Raw genomic sequence first — 20,853 nt, 5'->3', positions numbered from 1 at the left:
AGCCATAAGATATTGATCTGCGTGTTTTTCACATCCTCTGACCTTTTTTCGTTTGTTTGGTCTTGCGGAAGCGAAGGAATCGTCGCTTCTTCTGTCCATCCTCTGTGGCTGTATCCAGGGTGTCCGTGATAGCGGGCTTGTTGAAGTTTTGCTCAGGGTCGCTCGTAATTTCTCCATCGGTGGGCGTTTCCGCTGACGCTGTGATTGACAGCACTTCAGTCTCCGGCTCCGCCTGCGTTTGACTGTCTTCCTCTTCTGAGAGTTGAAAGACTTTCTCCTCTGTTTCTTCCTGACTCTTGTCCTCAGATGAGCTTTTTCTCTTCTCCTCTAGTGGACCCTCGTGATCCCAGAGACCGTAACGCTGAGAACATGAACATAAATCACAATGATCTGAAACATGCTGTCTGTTTATTTTCATTCTTTACGCAAAACAAAGAACAATAATTATACTATATTAGATCATATTACTGGCACACCCTTACAGTAAATTCAGTTAATTGAAGTTTATTCAAGTGTGCTATTAGTATACATCTTTTAAACTAAAATACTTCGTTTTATGTGCTTCTTAAAAACCGGTTTACCAGTTATGTACTCTTTTAAAGTTTACTACGGCTGCAATTAAAGTATACTTAAAATACACTTTTATAAACAAAAACGTGCGCCAATTTAGTGCCAAGAAGTATTAAAATATTACACTACTGTGGTACTAGTACTTACTACATACAAAGCACTTACTGCATGAAGTTTATACTACATATGAACGTAGTTACTTATTTGTGTACTCAAAATGTACTACCGTTTCACTAAAGTATACATAAAAGTGCACTTTTATAAACTAAAAAGTGGGCTAATTGAGTCTCAAGTAGTATTGAAATATAGCACTAGAACTTGCTACATACAAAGTAATACAGTACGTAAAAGTATTACTACATTATATACTTCTCGGAAATTATTTACTAGTTGCGTACTCAAAGTTGACTACTTCCAGACTTAAAGTATACTAAAAAGTGCACTTTTATAAACTAAAAAGTGGGCTAATTGAGTCTCAAGTGGTGTTGAAATATAGCACTGCAACTTACTACATACAAAGCACTTACTGCATGAAGTTTATACTACATATGAACGTAGTTACTTATTTGTGTACTCAAAATTTACTACCGTTTCACTAAAGTATACATAAAAGCTATTTTGTGCATTCTGACTTCTTTACACTGTTGAACATGTTGTAAACATGGTCAACTTGGTAAAAAACGAGTTGGACGAATGACGTAGTATTTTTGTGCTCGATACACTCCCCCAGCACTCCAACTTGTTTCGGAAAGTTTTTCATAAGTCTGGATCCCTGTTTTGTAACAGGGATCTTATTCTTTTATTGGCCATTTTCCTGGAAAAGCATGCCAACACGTCATCCACCAAGCGAAAGAGCACACCCACGTGCAAGCGTGAGAAAGAGCACGCCCATCAATGCCGCTTCACTCGGCTGTGTTTGTTAACTGTTAATTTCAGTGATGGATGTTCTATAAACTGTATATTTGTAAATCTGATCTAACTAAATACTCTTCAAAGATACGACTTATGCAATACTACTGTATAGGTACTCTAGATTAATATGAGATTGGCAGAAACTGCGTGTTACCCCATCTTTAAGTATACTCATTAAAATGAACTTGAAGTATACTTATTTTTGGTAAGGCTGCTTGTTGTTGCAGGCAGACCAGTTTGACGACCAGAATTCATTATGTAAGGTCTTTATACACCTCTGAACGCAGTAATGTACATGATATTGCATTTCTGTCAATAGATCCTCCACACAGGACCTTTAAGACATCCAGCATTTGTTTAACTGGTCTATGCAGTTTGTGTTACCTGGAGCAGCGATCGGTGAAAGAAGAGCACCAGTAGCTGAAGCAGATCATAACGGATGTAGTTATCGGTTTTCTCCAGTCCCAGGATACGAGGAGGGAAGAAGGCCTTGTCTTCATTTAACTTCAGCTCATACTCAGTGTTCCACGGGAAGAAGCCGAACTGAAACAGGTATTTCACCACCACCATGACCTCCGTATAGATGATGGCCGTCATCCAGAACCTCTTTGTGGGTCGTGGCACGGACAGCATGGCCCAGAGAAACACCAGGATTGGCAGAACCAATGAGATGACGGATGCTGTGACCAGGTTGTTCAGTACGATGATCAAATAACAGACGAGTTCAGAATGAGCCGCCAGCACGTTGTAGAGAGCAAACATCAGCTTGAGGAGACGATTCTGAGACGAGTAGAACTCACGACTCTGAATGAGCTCCTCAACACACGGCGGCCTGAAACCAAACCAAACACAACACAACACATTTTTACCGTCGGGTGTCCTTCACAAAGCCTGTCAAGAATATCTTGAGGTTATATTTCACTTAAAAATCTCAAATGTTAATTAAAGAACAATTTATAACTGTTAAACAAATTTTATAGATCCATTTCAATATCAGTTTTAATGATTTAAGTTGAACCGCATTCTAGAGTTTTATGGTGTTTGATACTCACTTCAAGCTGCATTTTATTCCTAACATTGTATTTTATTTCTAATTTTCCCCCCAAAATCCACTAAACGTATAACTAGATTTTTATTCCACAGCCATTAATAGTTGTAGAAGATCACACAGACATGATCGTGTGTTTTGATACTGTACAAGTACCTCTCTGCGAGCAGCTCGCTGGCGGTTCTGGATCGTCGAGGTCGTTCGCTGTAAAAGGGTTCTGAATCGAGCTCTAGCGTGAGTTCAGAGTCCAGTGTCGTGCTGCTAAACTCACGAGCCTTCGGCAAACCTCTCAACGGCTCCAACTCCACCACACTGCAGGATAATGTGACGCATTACTCATGGACACACAGTGATATGGGGACATTACGTTGACTGTAAGAGGGGTGTCGCGAGTGATTGGACGGGTGAGACTCACTTGGCGTCGCTGCTGAAGTGCACATTGTCCGTGTCGGTTTCATCGAGGCCGGTTTCTAATGTCAGGTTCTCGCTGTCCTGTGACAGCTGGTCCTCCATCGCCTCTCTGGAGGGTCTCTGTGTACGGCACAACAACGTCACGACAAGGGTTCTAATGTCGGTTTCGTGTCTGAGAAGAGACTCACCTGGCTGATGTTATGGATGAAGAGGTAACGTTCCTCACAGAGGACCATGGAGGTCTCCACATACTGCTTGGTGAGCAGGTTCAGCCACATGGTAAAGCCGTCCACCATGGCCAGAAAAAGCACCCAGAGGAATTTCAAGATGTCCAGAATCCTTTGCACTATATCACTCCCTTTAACTGCAGAAATCATAGAGAAATTCAAGGCCACTTCAAAATAAATTTCTGTGATTTCACTGGCTAACCAATTGTTTTTGGGATAATCGGCACATACAGTTCGTCATCGCTTGATTATGTATGTTGTCTTAACCATTAAAGTTGATCACAATATATTAACTTAAACCATAAATTGTCAAGGTTTTGTGCTGCAACTTGCAAGTGGTTTTAACAGATACATACAAAACATGTTCTTGCATTACTGTCATTTTCAAGTGTGCCGATCAATCAATTAAATAAATGTGCAAATAAATCAAATAAATGTGATGTGCAAATGAATGAAAAATAATAATTAAGAAAATCCAATAATTAAATAAATGTGCCAAATAAATCAAGTAAATTAAACAAATGTGTGAAATAAATCCAATAAATTAATGTGCCAAATAAATTCAATTAATTAAATAAATGTGCAAAGTTAAATGTGCCAAATAAATTAAATAAACGTGCTGAATAATTCAAATATATGTGCAAATAAATTAAATAAATGTGCCAAAAAATCTGATAAATTAAATAAATGTGCCAATAAATTCAAATAAATGTGCAATTAAATTATTTTCTTGTGCCAAATAAATTAAATAAATGTGCTAAATACATCAAATGAATTAAATAAATGTGCAACAAATGTTTTATGTGCAAATAAATCAATTAAATGACATGAATGTGCCAAATAAATCAAATGTGCCGATCAATCAATTAAATAAATGTGCAAATAATTCAAATAAATGTGATGTGCAATTCAATAAAAAATAATCATTAAAAAATTAAATAAATTAAATAAATCTGCAAATAAATTAAACAAATGTGTCAGATAATCCAATAAATTAAACGAATGTGCCAAATAAATCCAACAAATGAATGTGCCAAATAAATTAAATAAATGTGCAAATAAATTAAATAAATGTGCCAAAAAAAATCTAATAAATTAAATAAATGTGCCAAAAAAATCGAACAAATGTGCAAATAAATTAAATGCATGTGCCAAATAAATTAAATAAATGTGCTAAATACATCAAATGAATTAAATAAATGTGCAAAAGAAAATGTATGTGCCAAATAAATCAATTAAATTAGATGAATGTGCCAAATAAATCAAATAAATGCGCCAAATAAGTCAAGTTAATTAAATAAAATGTGCATAAATTAATTAAATAAATTAAATGAATGTGGCAAATAATTTTTAGATTTCTTACCTAACCCTTCACCACCTTCTGCCATCTCCTCCTCTTCTTGAGTATTGTCAACATCAAACACAGCTCCATCTTCATCTACATCACCTGATAGAGACATAAACACCTCAGTTTACTACGGTTAAGTTGGTACCATGCTCTGCTCATGCTATCTGTAGTCTCTGTGTTTAACCTGATGTCTGTGACTGTGTCCGTTTCATCTTTCTCTCAGCTCTCTGTCTCTGTTGACGATCTTTCAGGGCTTCTTTTGCGTTGGTGACCCAGGCCTGATACGCCAACTGTGATCAGCAACACAGAACATGACAAAAAAAAAACACTTTTTATTAAGAGCCTCATAGAATTACATTTCTTTCACCTTTAAAAAACATGAAAGCCATTTACAGCCGCAGAAAAAATTAAGAGAGCATTTCAAATCATCCTTTCTAGATGTTTTGTGTTCATTCCAGTCCAGTGTCTGTTGAATTTCAACAAAATCAAACCTCAGGAGTGACATAATGTAACTGTGATGAAAATCCAGGTTATCGCATCAAAAATCGAACGTTTCCTAAATACACAGACAAATATGACTCTTAATGCTTAAAAGTGAATCTGAACTTGTTTTCTTTGCAGTATTTGAGGTCGGAAAACTACAGGGCATCTTTTCTGTTATTTTCAAATGTTTCTCCAGTTTCCATTTTCTGCAAATAAATGCAAATAGAAACAATATTTTGATTTGAAATTTGGGAGAAATATTGTTAGTAAATCACAGAATGAACACTGTAAAATCATTTTTAAAAACTTTTTTTCTGCGGCCGTATGTGAAATACTGAACAGATTCATGAGAATGTGTTTGTTTTACTTGAAACGCAGTCTGTTTTTGGGGCTTCTTTTCTTCCTGAAGAGTCTCGTCTTCCTCGCCACTGTCAGACTCAAACATGTAATATTCCCCAGAATGCAACACTAGAAAGAAAACACTCTCACATCATGAATAGGGTCTCAGATTGAACTATCTAAGTATAAAATAATGGATTGCATCATCAAAATAAAACGGCTTTTTTATACCACGAAAACACCCATAATTCAGTTGTGGTTCTGATCTGACATGACTGTAAGTGAGTTTACCAGTCGCATGGTTTTTCCAGGGGTACTGCCACTCTTTGGACTCTTTGGTAGAGTCTGTGAGAAGAAACACAAACTTGAGATTTCACATCACTTCCTCAATTATTCCTTCTTAACATCAAAGAGACTAAATAAAGAGCAACTTTTGCCGAAGTCTCATCTGCGTCTCAGATATTTTTAATGTGAAAATGGTGAAAAAGAGTCAGAAATCTCACAAATGTCTCAAACTGAGCTCAGAAGTCTGCCATTAAACGTCAATATTAATGAAGATCTCAAGATCAACTCAAACATTTCTCATCAAATTGACCCAAATCCAGAATATTTACCTCAACAAAAGATTTGAACAATTACGGTTTCATTTCTGTCTGGTTTTCTTTCTCCTAAAACTAAATTGATGCGAAAATGAAACGCAACTGAGAACCCAAAATCTCACGAGCTTTAAAAGAGCTATCAAAAAACTCTGTTTTAATTTTGCATTTTCTTAAAACAGATTCTCTGTTCATTTTCTGTCTATCTCACAACATGAATTAAGCGTGCGGATTGCGTGTGGGAGGCTTTTCAGTACACAGATTGCACGTGTGATCGCACATCACGTCAATAAACCACATTCACATAATAAGCGTCCGACTTTATTACGCCGTGATGGTTGTGTACCTGAAGGCTGCTCGTCCACGGCAGACGTTTTACGCCCCTGTTTGTATTTCTGCTGTTTGTCACTTATGCGCTTCATCCTGAAAAACCACAGAGAGAGAGAGAGAGCGAGAATGAGTGACGCTGTCATGTTCTGCATGAAAAACAACAACTCACGATTGATTTACTCACGATTCCTTCAGCTGTTGTAATGACTTCTTCTCGGCCTGCTGATAGAAATGCATGTTCTTTATGATGCTGGCGCGGAACAACTCGAAACCCCTGCACACATGAAACACGTTACACACTAACACAGCTGAACACAAAAGAAGATATTTGGAAGAATGTCAGCAACCAAACAGATCGACTCCCGTAGTATTTGTTTGTCCCTACTATGGCAGTAAATGGGGAATGAGATCAATTTGGTTGCTGACATTCTTCCAAATATATTCCTTTGGGTTCATCGGATCAAATACATTTTTTACAGATTTGGAACAACTCGAGGGTGAGTAAATAGAGACAGAATTTTCGATTCGGGTGAACTGTCCCTTCAAGTTATAAACTTGCGATCAGGGTCAGCGCTGTTCTCACCGTGACGCCTGACGCGCTGATGCTTGCAGGTCGGCGGACACGTGCAGAAAGTAAAAACTCAGGAAGACTCTCCTCTGAAGGAGGAGGAAGAAGAAACAGATGCTGTCCCAAATAATACCCGCCTCCTCCACGGGCAGAGAGCACTCTTTGCTGCACACAGAGTTAGCTGCGAAACACACAACACACGCGGTCACACATCCGGATGGCACGCGGGCGAGTCAATATGAGAATTTTCGTGACTCGCTGGTACGTGGATCAACTTACGGTCGTAGTAGCCTTTGACGGTGCACACCAGACTGAAGAGCTGTATGACCCAGCAGAAGTTCTTCTGCATCTCCACCACAAACACGCAGGCCAGGATCTGACAGAAGAAGAACGGGTCAGCACGCATCGTACGGCGGCGGGTGCGAGTGGGTTACATGCATCTCTGCTCACTCACGGACAGAACGTTCTTGGAGACGATCACAGCCACGTTGTAGATGATCAGACAGTCCCACATGAGCAGACGCGTGCGGGACCGCTTGACCAGGAGCTTGGTGCCGTAGATCAGGAAGAAGAAACAGGCCAGGAGATACCCCAACCCGAACACGCTGATCCGAGTGGCCCCGGTCACGAACACCACGGCCAGAACAAACCAGAACATGTAGCGGAACACCAGGATCTTTGCCATGTCCAGATAGGATCTGCACAGAGAGAAAGAACGGTTTAAAAATGGAAGGGAAAATATGCTATTTACTGTTTACTCATCAGACGGACGCACATGGCCTGAAGTTAACTTCCAGTCTGTGTTTGGTTTGAATATAACAAATGATTTTTTGATGTTTAACGGAAGTTAAGTTTGGGCCACATAAGATTTGTTTATGTTGTTGGCGCTGAAATCGTCTATACGCTAGTAAAATAAAGTAAACCGTAGTATACTATAGTAGTTACTACACTTTGCTAATGTAAACGATAGATTACTGTAGTATTATCTAAAGTGAATTAATTAACTGTAGTACACTGTATAATATTTACTTCATTTTTTTATATTTACTACAGGAAGGTTAAAAAACACCACTGTATCTAGGAATTTTACTACAGTAACTTTAGTCAATACTATACTTTCATTTCACATCAGCATTTGGGCAATTCCAGCATTATGGACGTGACATACGATAAATGCTCAGAGAATGTATTTGTGACGAATATATTGAACCATCTTGTTTATATTTGACTAAACCCTTGTTGATAGAGTCTAAACATCAGAAAAATATCAGTCTATGAACACATTTTCTATTTTAAAAAAGGGAAATAAACACCATGGACGTGGTTTTTGGGAGACGACACACTCTGTAGGATTTCTGTGAATGAAAATGCACGAACCCGACGCTGAAGCATACCCAACAAATCGAGAAGGGATGTTTTCATTCTCATGTGTCCTTTCATGAGGAAGATGTACCGTTATGGATGTGACACACCTGATTACGAAAAATCATGCACTAAAAATAAAACAAATGCTTTAAAAACTTGAAGAGAGACCCCACATGGGTATTAGAAACATAGTAAAAACGTTGCTAAAAACTTATTGTTGTCATGGTAAGGTTGATATTTTCACGGAATTGCCCATTTCTAGATGTATTGTGGCCATTTCAGTCCAATGTCTGTTGAATTTCAACAAAATCAAACCTCAGGAGTGACATAATGTCATGCTATGTGAAAGACTGACAGCATGACAAGACGCATGATGAAAATCCAGGTTATCACCTCAAAAACATCAAAATATTTTCCTAAATACGTGTAGAAATATGACTGTTGTATTGCTTAAACGTGAACATGAACTTGTTTTCTTTGCAGTATTCGAGATCTGAAAAAATACATCAGAGCATCTTTTCTGTAGTTTTCAAATGTTTCTCCAGTTTTCATTTTCTGCAAATCATTTTTTTTTAAATTTGGGAGAAATACTGTTAGTAGTTCACAGAATGAAACCAAAACGATCATTTACCTAAAATCAGAAAAATGGTCCCTGAAATGGTCTCTTAATTTTTCCCACGGCTGTGTACTGTGTAAATACTATAAGTACACTACAGTTTTTTTCATGTGGTTGATCACTTGCTTAAAGTTTTATTAAACAGAAAAATTGAAGTTCGCCCAAAAACCATGTCATTTCAAACCTTTGTGACTTTCACAAAAGAAGATATTTTGAAGAATGTCGTTAACTGGACCCCATTGACTTGCATTAGTTTTGTATCTATACAATAGAAGTGAATGAGGTCCACTGCTGTTCAGTTACCAACTTTCTTCAAAATATCTTCTTTTGTATTCTGCGGAAGAAAGTCATACAGGTACCAAGAGGATGAGTAAATGATGAAAGAGTTTTCATTTTTGGGTGAACTATCACTTTAAGTCAGCACAATCAGCAGAATATAATAGGAAAAAAAACACTCATATAGGATGTTCAGTTAAGCACCCACTCCGAGAGGATGAGCATGTTTTTGTTTTGTAATTGCTAACGGTTTGTTAATGCTTTCTTTAAATGATATAATATTCAAAAAAAATGTTTTGTTATCAATCTGTTTAATGAAGTGAGGAATTGTTTTACTATTTTGTTCATTCCATACCACTGGAGCAATGAGCCAATAAGAGGCTGTGTTACAGTGATTTTACCACAGGTAAAACAAGCGTAGATAGAACTTATTGTTGGCAAATTAACAAAATGTTAAATGTTCTCTCATTTGCAAGTTACTTTGGATGAAGGCATGTGCTAAATGAATAAATGTAAATAAAAAAATACATGTAAAGGGCTTTCATGCGTTAATACTTCAATCAATATTAATTCAAGCAATAAAACAAGACTACTCGAAAATGTCCCTAGTGTTTAAATCCTTTTGCGCCGATTGACTACAAATGATTCTGACAGGTGAAAATACATGTAACGGTTCAGAGCTAGACGTCACCTGCAGTTGATGAAGTTGGGGGCGGGGTTAAAGGGCATGTCCTCCATTGGATCTGGATTGTCTTTGTTCTCTCCTCCCAGGACCATCCAATCCTCCTTCTTCTCATGTTCAAACACCATCCACTGCTGCGACACGCACATCAGCAGAAGAAAATCCGCTGCAACACATCGCACAAGCTTCGCATTTAAAGTCCCAGTGAAATAAAAAATCACTATTCTTATTTTTTCATGAAATATTGCAGCGTTTATTGTAAATAGCTTATCAATGTAGGTCATTTCTTTTTAAAATTCGTGTGCCCTCATAATCTTCAATTAAAATCTGAAAATGCAATTCCGCCCTGAAATGACTATCCATCTCAAATGACGCATGTTAGACGGCTTGGGCGGAGCATCCGTTAACTCCTCCCCTTCAACTGTCAGTCTGCTGCCGGTTTCATTTCGAAATCAATGCAACAGCTGTTTTTACACATCTAATCAATTCGCAGTGAATAACGCAAGCCACACCCACTAATTTTCTCCTTCGAAATTCCTTTTCACTCGAAAATTTGTCAGAATACGGAAGTAAAAACGATCGCAACTTCCGGTTCACGGGGACTTTATGCACTTTAAAGGGCCAAAACTAGATTTAAAAATACAAATTACTAACACACTTGAATCAGAGAACAAATCAAACCAAGCGGATTTTATTATAAAGAAAGATGGCTGAAACGTCCCTTCCAATCTGAACATTTCATATAAACAAATTTAAGTGTCCAAACTCTTTTGGGGGGATGCGACTGACTGTTGGGTAACAAGATGGTGATGATATTAATATTCTTGAGGATGATGTCACTTACAGATGAGGTTCTTAGAATTGGGGATGGTGTAGAAGTCAGGTAAGTAAATCCATTTGACAAGAGCCGAGTGGATGGTTACACTGGTCCTCCATCTCCAGGGATAATCTACAGTCACATGGGGCAGGATACGTTAAAAACTATGCAGGTTACTTTCACCAAGGTGTGAATTTTATTGAAAGGTACATAGAGTTCAGTGTATAGTGAAATGACGATATTCAGGTCCTCGCACCTATACAGAGCGCAGGAGGGATGCCCACACACAGGACGTACTGATAGATCATGAAAATAACCAGAAACAGACAGTACTTGGACCAGATCTGGGCAATAGCTTCTCTGCGCCGCCGCACCATGATGACCACCAACCAACATCCGTGAAAAATGACTAGGAAGTTCATACGCTGGCCAATAACATTCACTGTCATGAGGAAGCAAATCTAGAGGCGATAATGCAGATTATCATTAGTTTGTGCTGTCCTGAGGAACAGATCCAGAATTCAGTTAAAGTGAAACATCATGCATAATTCCTATAGAAATTTCAACATTATTCCTTTTCTGAGCGGGATTGATGAAACACATACTTCCAGACCAAACTTGTAGAAGCTGTAGTTGAGCAGGTATTTGACGCAGTGCAGGAGACTCTGGTCCAGCGTGTCTCGGGTGGCCTGGGGAAGGATGGCTGGTACGGTGGGAGGTGAGCACTGTTTCTGTCTGTAGTGATGAATCTGATGTCTGTACACCGTTGCCTCGAACACCAGCAGCATCAGGACCAGCAGATGATCCTAACAGAACAGCACAGGAATGCCACTAAATTGAATTGCAGTCTTTTTGGACAGATTCAACAGTCATTTCTATTTAAAGGAGGGGTTCACTTTAAAATGAACATTTCATGATAATTCACTCACCCACATGTGTGTTTATTTCTGTTTTCTGTTTATGACATAAAAATGGCACTGCACAAGTGCCTGGACAACACAGCCGTTTTGCGCGCCGGTGTGCACTCACATTGACTCTCTTTGTTTAGTCACGAGGCGTTAAACGTTGACGATAAACGCGCGAGTGGACAAGCCTTAAGGGTGTTGTCTAGCGAAACGATTAGTCATATTCCAAGAAAACTAAAAAATTAGATACTTTTTAAACATCAATATATGGCTTGCACTGCCTCGGAGTGCCTCCATGTAGCACGTCCACGAGTTCACGTACTCTGTAATCATGTTGGAAAGGTCACGTAAGCGGAAGTTCCGACCCAGTGTTTACGAGTGTGGAGAAAGAAGACCGTTCAAAAGTTCTTGGATGTTGAATGACACGTTATATGTCTTTGTGAAAAAGATTATTGTTTAAAATGGTCAGTTCGTGTGCATTTCAGGAATGTTTACGTCACGTGTAACCTTTCCAACGTGATTGCGTAATACAGAAGTCATGGACGTGCATCGCGGAGGCAGCGCAAGCCGTGTATTTATGTTTAAAAAGTGTATCATTTTCTTGGAAAATGACTAATCGTTTCGCTAGACAACACCCTTATTCATCGGATGGTGTCGTGTAGAGCCTTTTGAAGCTGCGATGAAACTGAAATTTGGACCTTAACCAACAGCCCCCCGTTGAAGTCCATTATATGGATAAGAACCCTGGAAAGCTTTCCTCATAAGCCTCAATTTGTTTTCGACAGAAGAAATAAACACGGACGGCTTGTATGATATGTGGGTGAGTGAATTATCATGAAATTTGAATTTTAAAGTTTAACACCCTCTGAACAAACCTAATGTGTGAATCTCACCTTGCTGTAACCGAGTACAGTAGCATCTTTTCTAATGCCAAACCATTGGGCTGGATCCACGGGTGCTTTGTACAGTGTGGAGTTCAGCACTTCTTCCGGCTCCAGACTCGTCTCATTCACCAATGGCTACAATACAGAGACAAAGATCAACCTTATAGTGACTGAATGACATGAAACGGCATATTATTTATCGTTTAGGGCTGCACGATTAATCGTAGTTTAATGCATTTATGCTTCCCACAATTAATTGAGCATGATCGTTGTGATATGAATGTTTTTAAAGCGAGCACAATAAGCACAACTCTCGATAGGGTCAGAAAATCACGAAATATGAAGATATAAACAGCGATATAAACTTATATTATGATGATCTGAAATATTTTGTGTATATATAGAGGGGTCTAAAAGTCAGAAAGCACAATACATATTGGCATATTTTATCATGGTCAATATCACAATATTTGTGTACGTCTGACTTATGAATAGTCAAGTTGAACATCACATGTCTTTGACAAACGTCACATACTGAATGTAGCTTACCAGGTCAACGATTGCAATGATTTTCAATAACTCAATGATTTTCATAATTTAACAAGATATGTGCAGCAGCTTTAGGTTGATGCTGATGGCAGAGAAACTGATGACATTTATTTATAATATTTATAATTAGGCCTGTCAAACGATTAATCGTCATCAATCAAATCCAGAATAAACGTTTGTGTTTATCTAATATACTGTATGTCTGTGTACTGTGCATGTTAGTTTTGTATTTATAAACACATACATGTATACATATTTAGGGAATATTTTAGGGTTGTCGCGATTGGTCGATATAATCGACTGCGTCCGCTGATAATTAGTCGACATCAACATTTTTAGTCGACTGATCTTTTTTTATATTATTATACCTTTTAAATTCATTTTCACCCTTTGACTAAAAAACAACCATTTCCTTCACACCACTAGATGGCGCTAAGTTTACGAGCATAACCCAGCGGCTCAGTAATACAAGCAACAGCTTGCACAGATGGCGAACGAACATCTGAATAGGAAACATACCGGGGATATTCTGGATGATAAGCCGCCGGGGAAAAGGCAAAGTGTTTTTGTCCATTAAATTAACTCATCCTTTTTAGTCAGAACTTATAAATGCGCTGTACTTTTTTTTAAGGGGAGTTGGAGCGCGAGGACTGGAATTGAGAACCACTGTAACGTTTAGATTGATCTGTGCCTCTGTTTGATAATGTGCAAAAAATATAAATAAATAATATAATATATATATATATAAAGTTTTTTATATTTTAATTGTTTAAGTGTGTGTAGATTTATAACACTATACATTGTATAATATGAGATGGACACTTGCTTCTTGCACTCTAAATAATATTATATGTACTTTACTTTTGCTTTAAAAAGTACTTCATTTGGAGTTTCTCTACTAAAGTCCTCTGTTTATTTTTTTCTTGAGATGTCTGTTTAATAGTTGATTCCGGTGCTTTAAACATTGCATTGTTTAATGTGAAAACCCAACTGTTGGGGTTTAATTGATTTGCACTCACAGCTGTAATGAACAGAACAGAAGCCCAGAACATGTGGATGGATACGTTGACATTCAGAACATTCTCACCTTTTCTCTTAGTTTTACATTTCATGATGCACATAGGTCCACGTGAAGCGCTGAACACGTATTTTGAATTCCTGCTTCCCCTGAAGAGGAGGCACCGATATATATATATATATATATATATATATAAACTATATCTAAGATATTTTACACATTATCTTATCTATTTTCAATGTACAGTATGGGGGGGTGCCAGTTCTTTAAATGGGTTTACAGGGGGGGCACGACCATGAAAAGGTTGAGAACCACTGGTTTAGAATAATCGATTAATCGATAAATTAGTCGGCAGATTAGTCTATATAAAATTAGTCGTTAGTGGCAGCCCTAGAATATTTACATGCATTTATTTATATTTAGCAATTTTTAATTGATATATAAATGCATGTGTAAATGTATATTTATACAAAATTAATACGCACAGTCATATATTATGTATTCTGGATGCGATTAATCGCGATTATTTGTTTGACAGCCCTATTTATAATATAAATATATTTTAATATTGTGTAAATAGTTTTGATTAAAAGTAGATTTATAATATTTATAATACAAATATATATTATTAAAATTGCTCTTACTAGAAGCATTATCGTATTGTGTATCGTTCTTAAATATCATCCAGCCCTATTGGAAAACATATTAGCTATTTAATAAATATAACAGTCAAAGCAAATGTTTCGTGTAATAATCCCTGACAGAATTTTATTGCTTCTCTCTTCACCTCTGTTGATGACTAATGGGAAACATGAACAAAGATGGAAACCGTGACTAAGGCGATGGGGTCTTAGCAAGATCCAACACAAGTGATGAAAACAGAGTTTCTCACAACCGTAATGGAAACGCCACTGCACAATGTAAACCGTTCGACAAAGTTCAACAAGAGCATAAACCCTGAGGAGAAAAGTTGAGTCATTGTTTCAGCAGTAAACAGAGAGCTCATAAACAAACCAAAGTGAAGAACAGCCAACAGTCCACTTCTCTTCCCAATAACTCATAAAACACAAGAATAAACAGGTTGACCGTACCCACGCTGCTTCAGGACTCGTGTGTAAATACCGCTCATTACGATAACAGCAGGTGACGTGCTGCAGGAGTACACAACTGTGTGTCAAGAACGTGTGTGTACACTACATTACAACTGTTAGTGGTGTTTACACATGCTAAAATGCTCTGTGAGGATGCCAAGAGATGATGTATTTTTGGAGGACAACTCAAACAGACCAAATCACAGCGCTTGCGGTCCGCGTTGAGTTGACGCGTTGTTACAATTTTGGAGAGGTGCGCGTCAGGCTACGACGTAGGTCCTACGCACGAGTATAAACTGAGCTTTAGGCTATAACTGAACTACGTCACAGTCACTCAACATCAACGTCACAACCCACAAACTTCCTTCAACTCTTTCAAACGTTATTAAACACACGTTCACTGATAAAGATCTACTTTATGGATGTATGTCTATCCATATCCTTTTGGGAATTCTGCGCTTTTTGCCTTACTTTTGAGATGTTTGTGCGATGTTTTATGTCTGCGAGTCATGTGGGAACTTCACCTTTTTCGAGACCCATGCAAGCTTCACAAGATTACAAGTGATGTATTACTGGTTTGTTTTAACCAAAGACCTTATTGCAAGCATTTAAACTAAAACGCTTTCAAAAAAACTCAATGACGATATAACCGGAAGTGCTAAACGCAAAAAACCGTCTGAATGCTAAGTGTAATATTAATAGTAATAAAATAATTCTTCTCAACCATCCGTTTGATTTGAAAAAGGTTCTTAGCTCAAACAGGACAGGGTTTTCCTGATGTCTTATATTATTTCTTGTATTTCTTAATTTTTGTGTAGTTAACTTTTTGGTGTAGGGTTACAGTCCCAGTGAAATTAAAAATAGCAATTCCTGTTTTTTCTTGAACAACAAATAAATAATAAATAGCTTACCAATGTGGGTCATTCTCTTTTTAAAATGAATGCGCCCTCATAATCTTCAGTTAAAATCTGAAAATGCACTTCCGCCCTCTAGTGACTATCCATCTCAAATGACGTAAATTAGGCGGCTTGGGCGGAGCACCCGTTAACTCCTCCCCTTCAACTGTCAGTCTGCTCCCAGTTCCATTTCTGTTTTTATACATCCAATCAAATCGCTGGAAATAAAAAACAAGCCACTCCCACAATGTTTTCTCATTCGCAAATTCCTCGGAAATGCGTCAGAATATGGAAGTAAACACGATCGCAACTTCCGGTTCAGAGGGACTTTAAGGTATTTCAGGTATGTGTTTGGGTTCCCTGTCTCACCCTGGTGCAGTTGTTGGAGTATTCTGCAGTGTTGACCACGCTGAGCTGATACAGCATCTTGCAGACGATGATGACACAAACCCAGACGGTGGAGAGACACGAGGCCATGGGTCTGAAACGGGCGTACGGCATGGCGAAGCTCCATAAAACCACCAGCACCAGGTTCATTGCAGTCGGCTGCGAGTGAAAGATGAAAACCAGAGGAGGTGAAATTCTGACACATTATCACCTCGTAACATTACAGACAGAAACAGATGGTGTGCAGAGAAGCATGCGAAATAACATCAGCATGACATGAAGCGTGTGCAGACCTCCAGCAGTGCCACCCACACCACGAAAAAAGCCACGATTTTCACGATGTGAAACTCCAGAACTCTCCAAATGAAGCTCTGAATGTGGGTCAGCGTGTCGGAGAACTTTCTGGACAGCACGATCAGTCTGTCCATCACCAGACCCCACTTACTGGGTATCACCTCTGAGAATGAAGCGAGAACAGACATGACAATATTAGAGATGTGTGATTTGTCAATAACTACGTAAACATCAGATCATTTTAGGCTTTTCATCGTATTGATCCAAAAAGTCAACATCGGAAGTAGATAATATCAGCGTGTGCTTTTTGCAATTTATTCATCTCACTTTCAGCTTTTTAAAAGATTTTTTTGAAAAAAGTTCAACATACACATGGCTTGATTATGAATTGATTGTACTAAAAACATTTTGTGATCAAAGCTGATAAAATGGCACAGATTTGAAAGGTAAGAGATAATGTACAGGCAGCCGGTTGTCATGTTGAAAGAGTTGTCGGAGGCTTGGTGGTGGTGACGTTGATATCGAGCGACCTTAAGTGTAGTCTGTTTATAGCATCGTGTCAGTTTCTTCTGCCGATTGTATTTCGGCTTCAAAAGTAACAAATGTGGTGTTAATCTGTAAAGATTATCTTGAACGTGTAAACATCGTAAACCTTCGTTAATCACGGAGTTTATTTGCGATCTTCCAAAAGTCTATGGGAAAAATGCAAAAGGTTTTCGGTGGAGGGGACCAGCGCGGCGCTTACTTCCGGGTTAGCCTACAAACATACATCATCTCTGACCCTCTCCATAGGGGTTGAACGACCTTAGAATTTTCGAGGTCAACTATTATGTGATAAAAGTCGCGTCGACGTCGAGTCATTAATAAACAAAACAAGAGCTAGGAAATGTTTTGCAACAAGATTTGATGGGTGAGGGCAATAAGACACTCGCGTGTGCGGGCTGCGGGAGAACGGCGGAACTCCCGCAAAATAGCCTCTAAATATATAGTATCCAAATACAAATAAACTGTTGTTCATCTATTGCACAAGAGGAACAACTAAACTAAAATAAAACTATTTTAAAGCGCGAGGTCGGTGGTAGTGGCGCTATGCAGTAAAAGTTAAAGTTTTTAAAGTTAAAAAAGCAGCATTCATCATCCTCACCGTCCGCCTCCGATGGATCATCATCCTGCTCAGTGTTGAGATCGTCCTCCTCCTCAAGTGTCCCTTCCTCTGTGGACTGAACCAAATCCGGATTGTCTCTTCCTCTCTTCCTATGGGACGATCAACAACACCACTGTCACACATAATCATACAAACATTAATAGATCTCTTAGCATATCTCATGTTTCTCCAATTGGACCTTTATTTTGAGACAACAACTGCTACATTGTTTAATCCTTTATGTGTTTTGATGTGAAATGGTTGTAAATGTCTGTAGGAATGGATGCGTGTTCATGCCTGTGCAGAGGGTTGACGTGCTCCAGATCTGTGATCTTCATGAAGGGTTTATGGAAATAATGCAGCTGTAAAATACAGGCCAGCAGAAAGAAGCCTGGAATTAAAATTCTGCTGAAGAGCTCAGAGAGTTTAAACGTCTCCAGTCCAATATCAGACAACCTGCAGGTACAGAAAAACACAGAGTTTTACCTTTCATTTTTATAAATGACAATATTAAATAAAACCTTACAGAATTTAGTTATTAAAGAAGTACATAAAATCTGTCAACTATCTCCATACAACATTAAGCTTATAAAAATGATTTATAATCTAAACTGCCGGGAATCATTTCTCTGGAAATTTTAGTTTAATGTTATTTGACTTCAACACACATAAACACAAATCACTATTTTCTGTAAAGCTCGACAAAGACAAGTACGTAAAATTTCACATTTTAAACAGAGATGGCCAGAGGCAATGGACAGATATAGATCATATAAATAATATTATATATTATTATTATATATTATTGTAATACATTTATTTAGTTTTGCGTTTGACATAAAATAATAATAGCTAAATTATTGTTGTTTACATTTATTATTTATTGCTTAAGATAAATTATAATAAAGCTTATATAAATAATAATAATTATTATTGTAATTTCTTTTGTGTTTGACAGAAAACAATGATAGCTAAATTATTGTCATTTATTATTTATAAATATTATGTATTGTTAAATATAAATGATAAAAGACAAATAAAAAAATACTATTTTGTTTTGTGTTTGACAGAAAATAATAACAGCTGAATTACTGTTATTTATCGTTTATATTTTTTGGTAATAATAAATTATTAAAAACATAAAATATTTTATTTTACTTTGTTTCGTTTAATTTATTTTGTTAGCTACCAGATTTAAAACTATTTGAAACTAAGCTAGACATTTTTAAAACAGGTATTGTGTAGATAATAATATATTATTCCTTGTAAACAATTTCTTTTTCGTAGATTTGAAAAGTAGGTTTGTGCTGGACATACTGATGTTCCGAGAATCCAGTGAAGTTTTTCCAATAGCCAGGAAAGTCCTCAAACTGGAAGGTGTATATAACAATGAGCACCACCATAGTGTACGCTACCACCATCCACCAGAAAGCCTTCAGTAACCTCCTCCACAGACAGTAATACACCTAAAGACAGAGACAGACGACCTTTCATTCACATCCCTTCAGGGAACATCTGTATGACGCCGAAGATGACAAGACTACCTGATAGAGACACAAGCAGAGCAGAAACAGCAGCATATAGACGATCTTGTAAGCCGCGAGTTTTCCAGCGAAGCTGACCATGATGAACATTCCTCCACACACGTAGATCCAGTATTTGGCATAGAGACTCATCACCAGCCCACCCAGCACCTTCAGAATGGACTCGTTACGCCCGGAACCTCCTGGAAGTCAAAAACAGAAAGTGTAACTCTGATTGAAAAGCAACGATTGGGACAAAAACACCAAGCTCGTCCTGTTCTTGGCCATACGAATGGTGCATATGATCCACTTTCGTGCCGCTGTGGCGTCACACTTCAGAACATTTGATCTGATTTGGGTTTTTAAAAAGTGATGCTAATAACCCCAGGATGTCTGATAATGCTGATTTAAACGCCACAGTAAACCGTAGCAAAGGGATATTAGGCTGTAACACACTTCCTGAAATGATTCAGTGAAATGAATGAGTTTGGAGATTCAGGTGTGCTGCACCTCCAGTGGTGACCTCCTGCAGCAGGACGTTGGATCTCATCCTCCTGCTGAAAGTGTCTTTCACCGACTGTCTCAGAAGAAGCCAAAATGTCAACATGAACAGCAGCTGGGGAGGAAGGGAGAGAGAGAGATGGAGAGGATGACTCAATTTTGACACTTTCCCACACTTTATTGAGTAACTTCATGAGAACGATGACCGATCGTGTGATTGTGTGGGGATTTAACATGTGCTAACATGCTTTTGCTATCAACATTTCTCAAGAGAAGAATTAGCATCCTCTAGAAGGTTTATTGCTACACCCTTCTTATAAACCAACAGTCTCTGCAATCTTTTTTCCAATTGTTATCGCATTACACAGTGTCATAACCTGACGCGACACGATGGCAACAACATTAGCATGGAAAATATATATTTTATGGCGTGTGGCATCCTCACCATGGCTCCTAGTCGCAGACAGGGGTACTGCGCCCGGTCCAGACCCAGCTGACGCAGGCTCATGGTGCCGATGTGTTGGGGCAGTTCCGTCTCGAGATCCATGGCCCAGACGTACTGGAGGCAGCAGAGAGCGAGTCCGTACAGCAGAATGAAGGGAGAGCAGAGGGCAGCGAAGCGCTGACGGGCACGCAGCATCCAGATCACACACGACCACAGCAGCAACACAAACGTCAGCCAGCTGTGATACGTTATACTCCACACCTGTACGAATATACAACTTTACACACATTCCTAAAGGATGCTTGGGTAGGAAATACCCATTGAGTGGATGGAATAATAATTCTCCTGTATATAACTTCAGAAAACTGATCAAATGAAATGCATCGAAAATACTGAAATGTGCATATCGCAATGGTTACCCTGGTCTTATGGGTCAATTTTTCCGAAATTGAGATTCATACATCATATGAAAGCTGAATGAATAAGCTTTCCATTAATTAGGACCGAGATGAAACTATTTAAAACACTGGAATCTGAGGGTGCAAAAAAATCTAAATACTGAGAAAATGGCCTTTGAAGTTGTTTACAGAGGCGCTGTAGCAGGCCGTTGTTATGAAAACACAGGTTT

General features: G+C 38.2%; 1 protein-coding gene across 2 annotated transcripts in view; it reads right to left on the bottom strand.

The window, feature by feature from the left end:
• Positions 1 to 20,853, bottom strand: part of piezo1 (piezo-type mechanosensitive ion channel component 1) — a 66,349-nt gene that overhangs the window by 7,054 nt on the left and 38,442 nt on the right. For both annotated transcript variants that reach the window (XM_057340557.1, XM_057340639.1), the window contains exons 12-38: positions 20,226 to 20,486; positions 19,790 to 19,895; positions 19,301 to 19,482; positions 19,074 to 19,222; positions 18,054 to 18,212; positions 17,757 to 17,866; positions 16,612 to 16,775; positions 16,301 to 16,477; positions 12,387 to 12,512; positions 11,194 to 11,394; positions 10,845 to 11,049; positions 10,616 to 10,720; positions 9,781 to 9,937; positions 7,287 to 7,530; positions 7,112 to 7,208; positions 6,848 to 7,013; positions 6,449 to 6,538; positions 6,281 to 6,357; positions 5,630 to 5,683; positions 5,367 to 5,467; positions 4,701 to 4,806; positions 4,532 to 4,615; positions 3,130 to 3,305; positions 2,946 to 3,061; positions 2,687 to 2,842; positions 1,867 to 2,314; positions 43 to 361 (exon numbers count right to left, since the gene is read on the bottom strand). In XM_057340557.1, the coding sequence (XP_057196540.1) occupies positions 43 to 361; positions 1,867 to 2,314; positions 2,687 to 2,842; positions 2,946 to 3,061; positions 3,130 to 3,305; positions 4,532 to 4,615; positions 4,701 to 4,806; positions 5,367 to 5,467; positions 5,630 to 5,683; positions 6,281 to 6,357; positions 6,449 to 6,538; positions 6,848 to 7,013; positions 7,112 to 7,208; positions 7,287 to 7,530; positions 9,781 to 9,937; positions 10,616 to 10,720; positions 10,845 to 11,049; positions 11,194 to 11,394; positions 12,387 to 12,512; positions 16,301 to 16,477; positions 16,612 to 16,775; positions 17,757 to 17,866; positions 18,054 to 18,212; positions 19,074 to 19,222; positions 19,301 to 19,482; positions 19,790 to 19,895; positions 20,226 to 20,486 (4,336 nt within the window). The remainder of the gene's footprint in view (positions 1 to 42; positions 362 to 1,866; positions 2,315 to 2,686; positions 2,843 to 2,945; positions 3,062 to 3,129; positions 3,306 to 4,531; positions 4,616 to 4,700; positions 4,807 to 5,366; positions 5,468 to 5,629; positions 5,684 to 6,280; positions 6,358 to 6,448; positions 6,539 to 6,847; positions 7,014 to 7,111; positions 7,209 to 7,286; positions 7,531 to 9,780; positions 9,938 to 10,615; positions 10,721 to 10,844; positions 11,050 to 11,193; positions 11,395 to 12,386; positions 12,513 to 16,300; positions 16,478 to 16,611; positions 16,776 to 17,756; positions 17,867 to 18,053; positions 18,213 to 19,073; positions 19,223 to 19,300; positions 19,483 to 19,789; positions 19,896 to 20,225; positions 20,487 to 20,853) is intronic.

This window comes from Triplophysa rosa, linkage group LG1 (assembly GCF_024868665.1).
Source record: "Triplophysa rosa linkage group LG1, Trosa_1v2, whole genome shotgun sequence".
In the NCBI taxonomy this organism is placed as follows: Eukaryota; Metazoa; Chordata; class Actinopteri; order Cypriniformes; family Nemacheilidae; genus Triplophysa; species Triplophysa rosa.
This window is presented reverse-complemented; position numbering and strand designations above follow the sequence as displayed.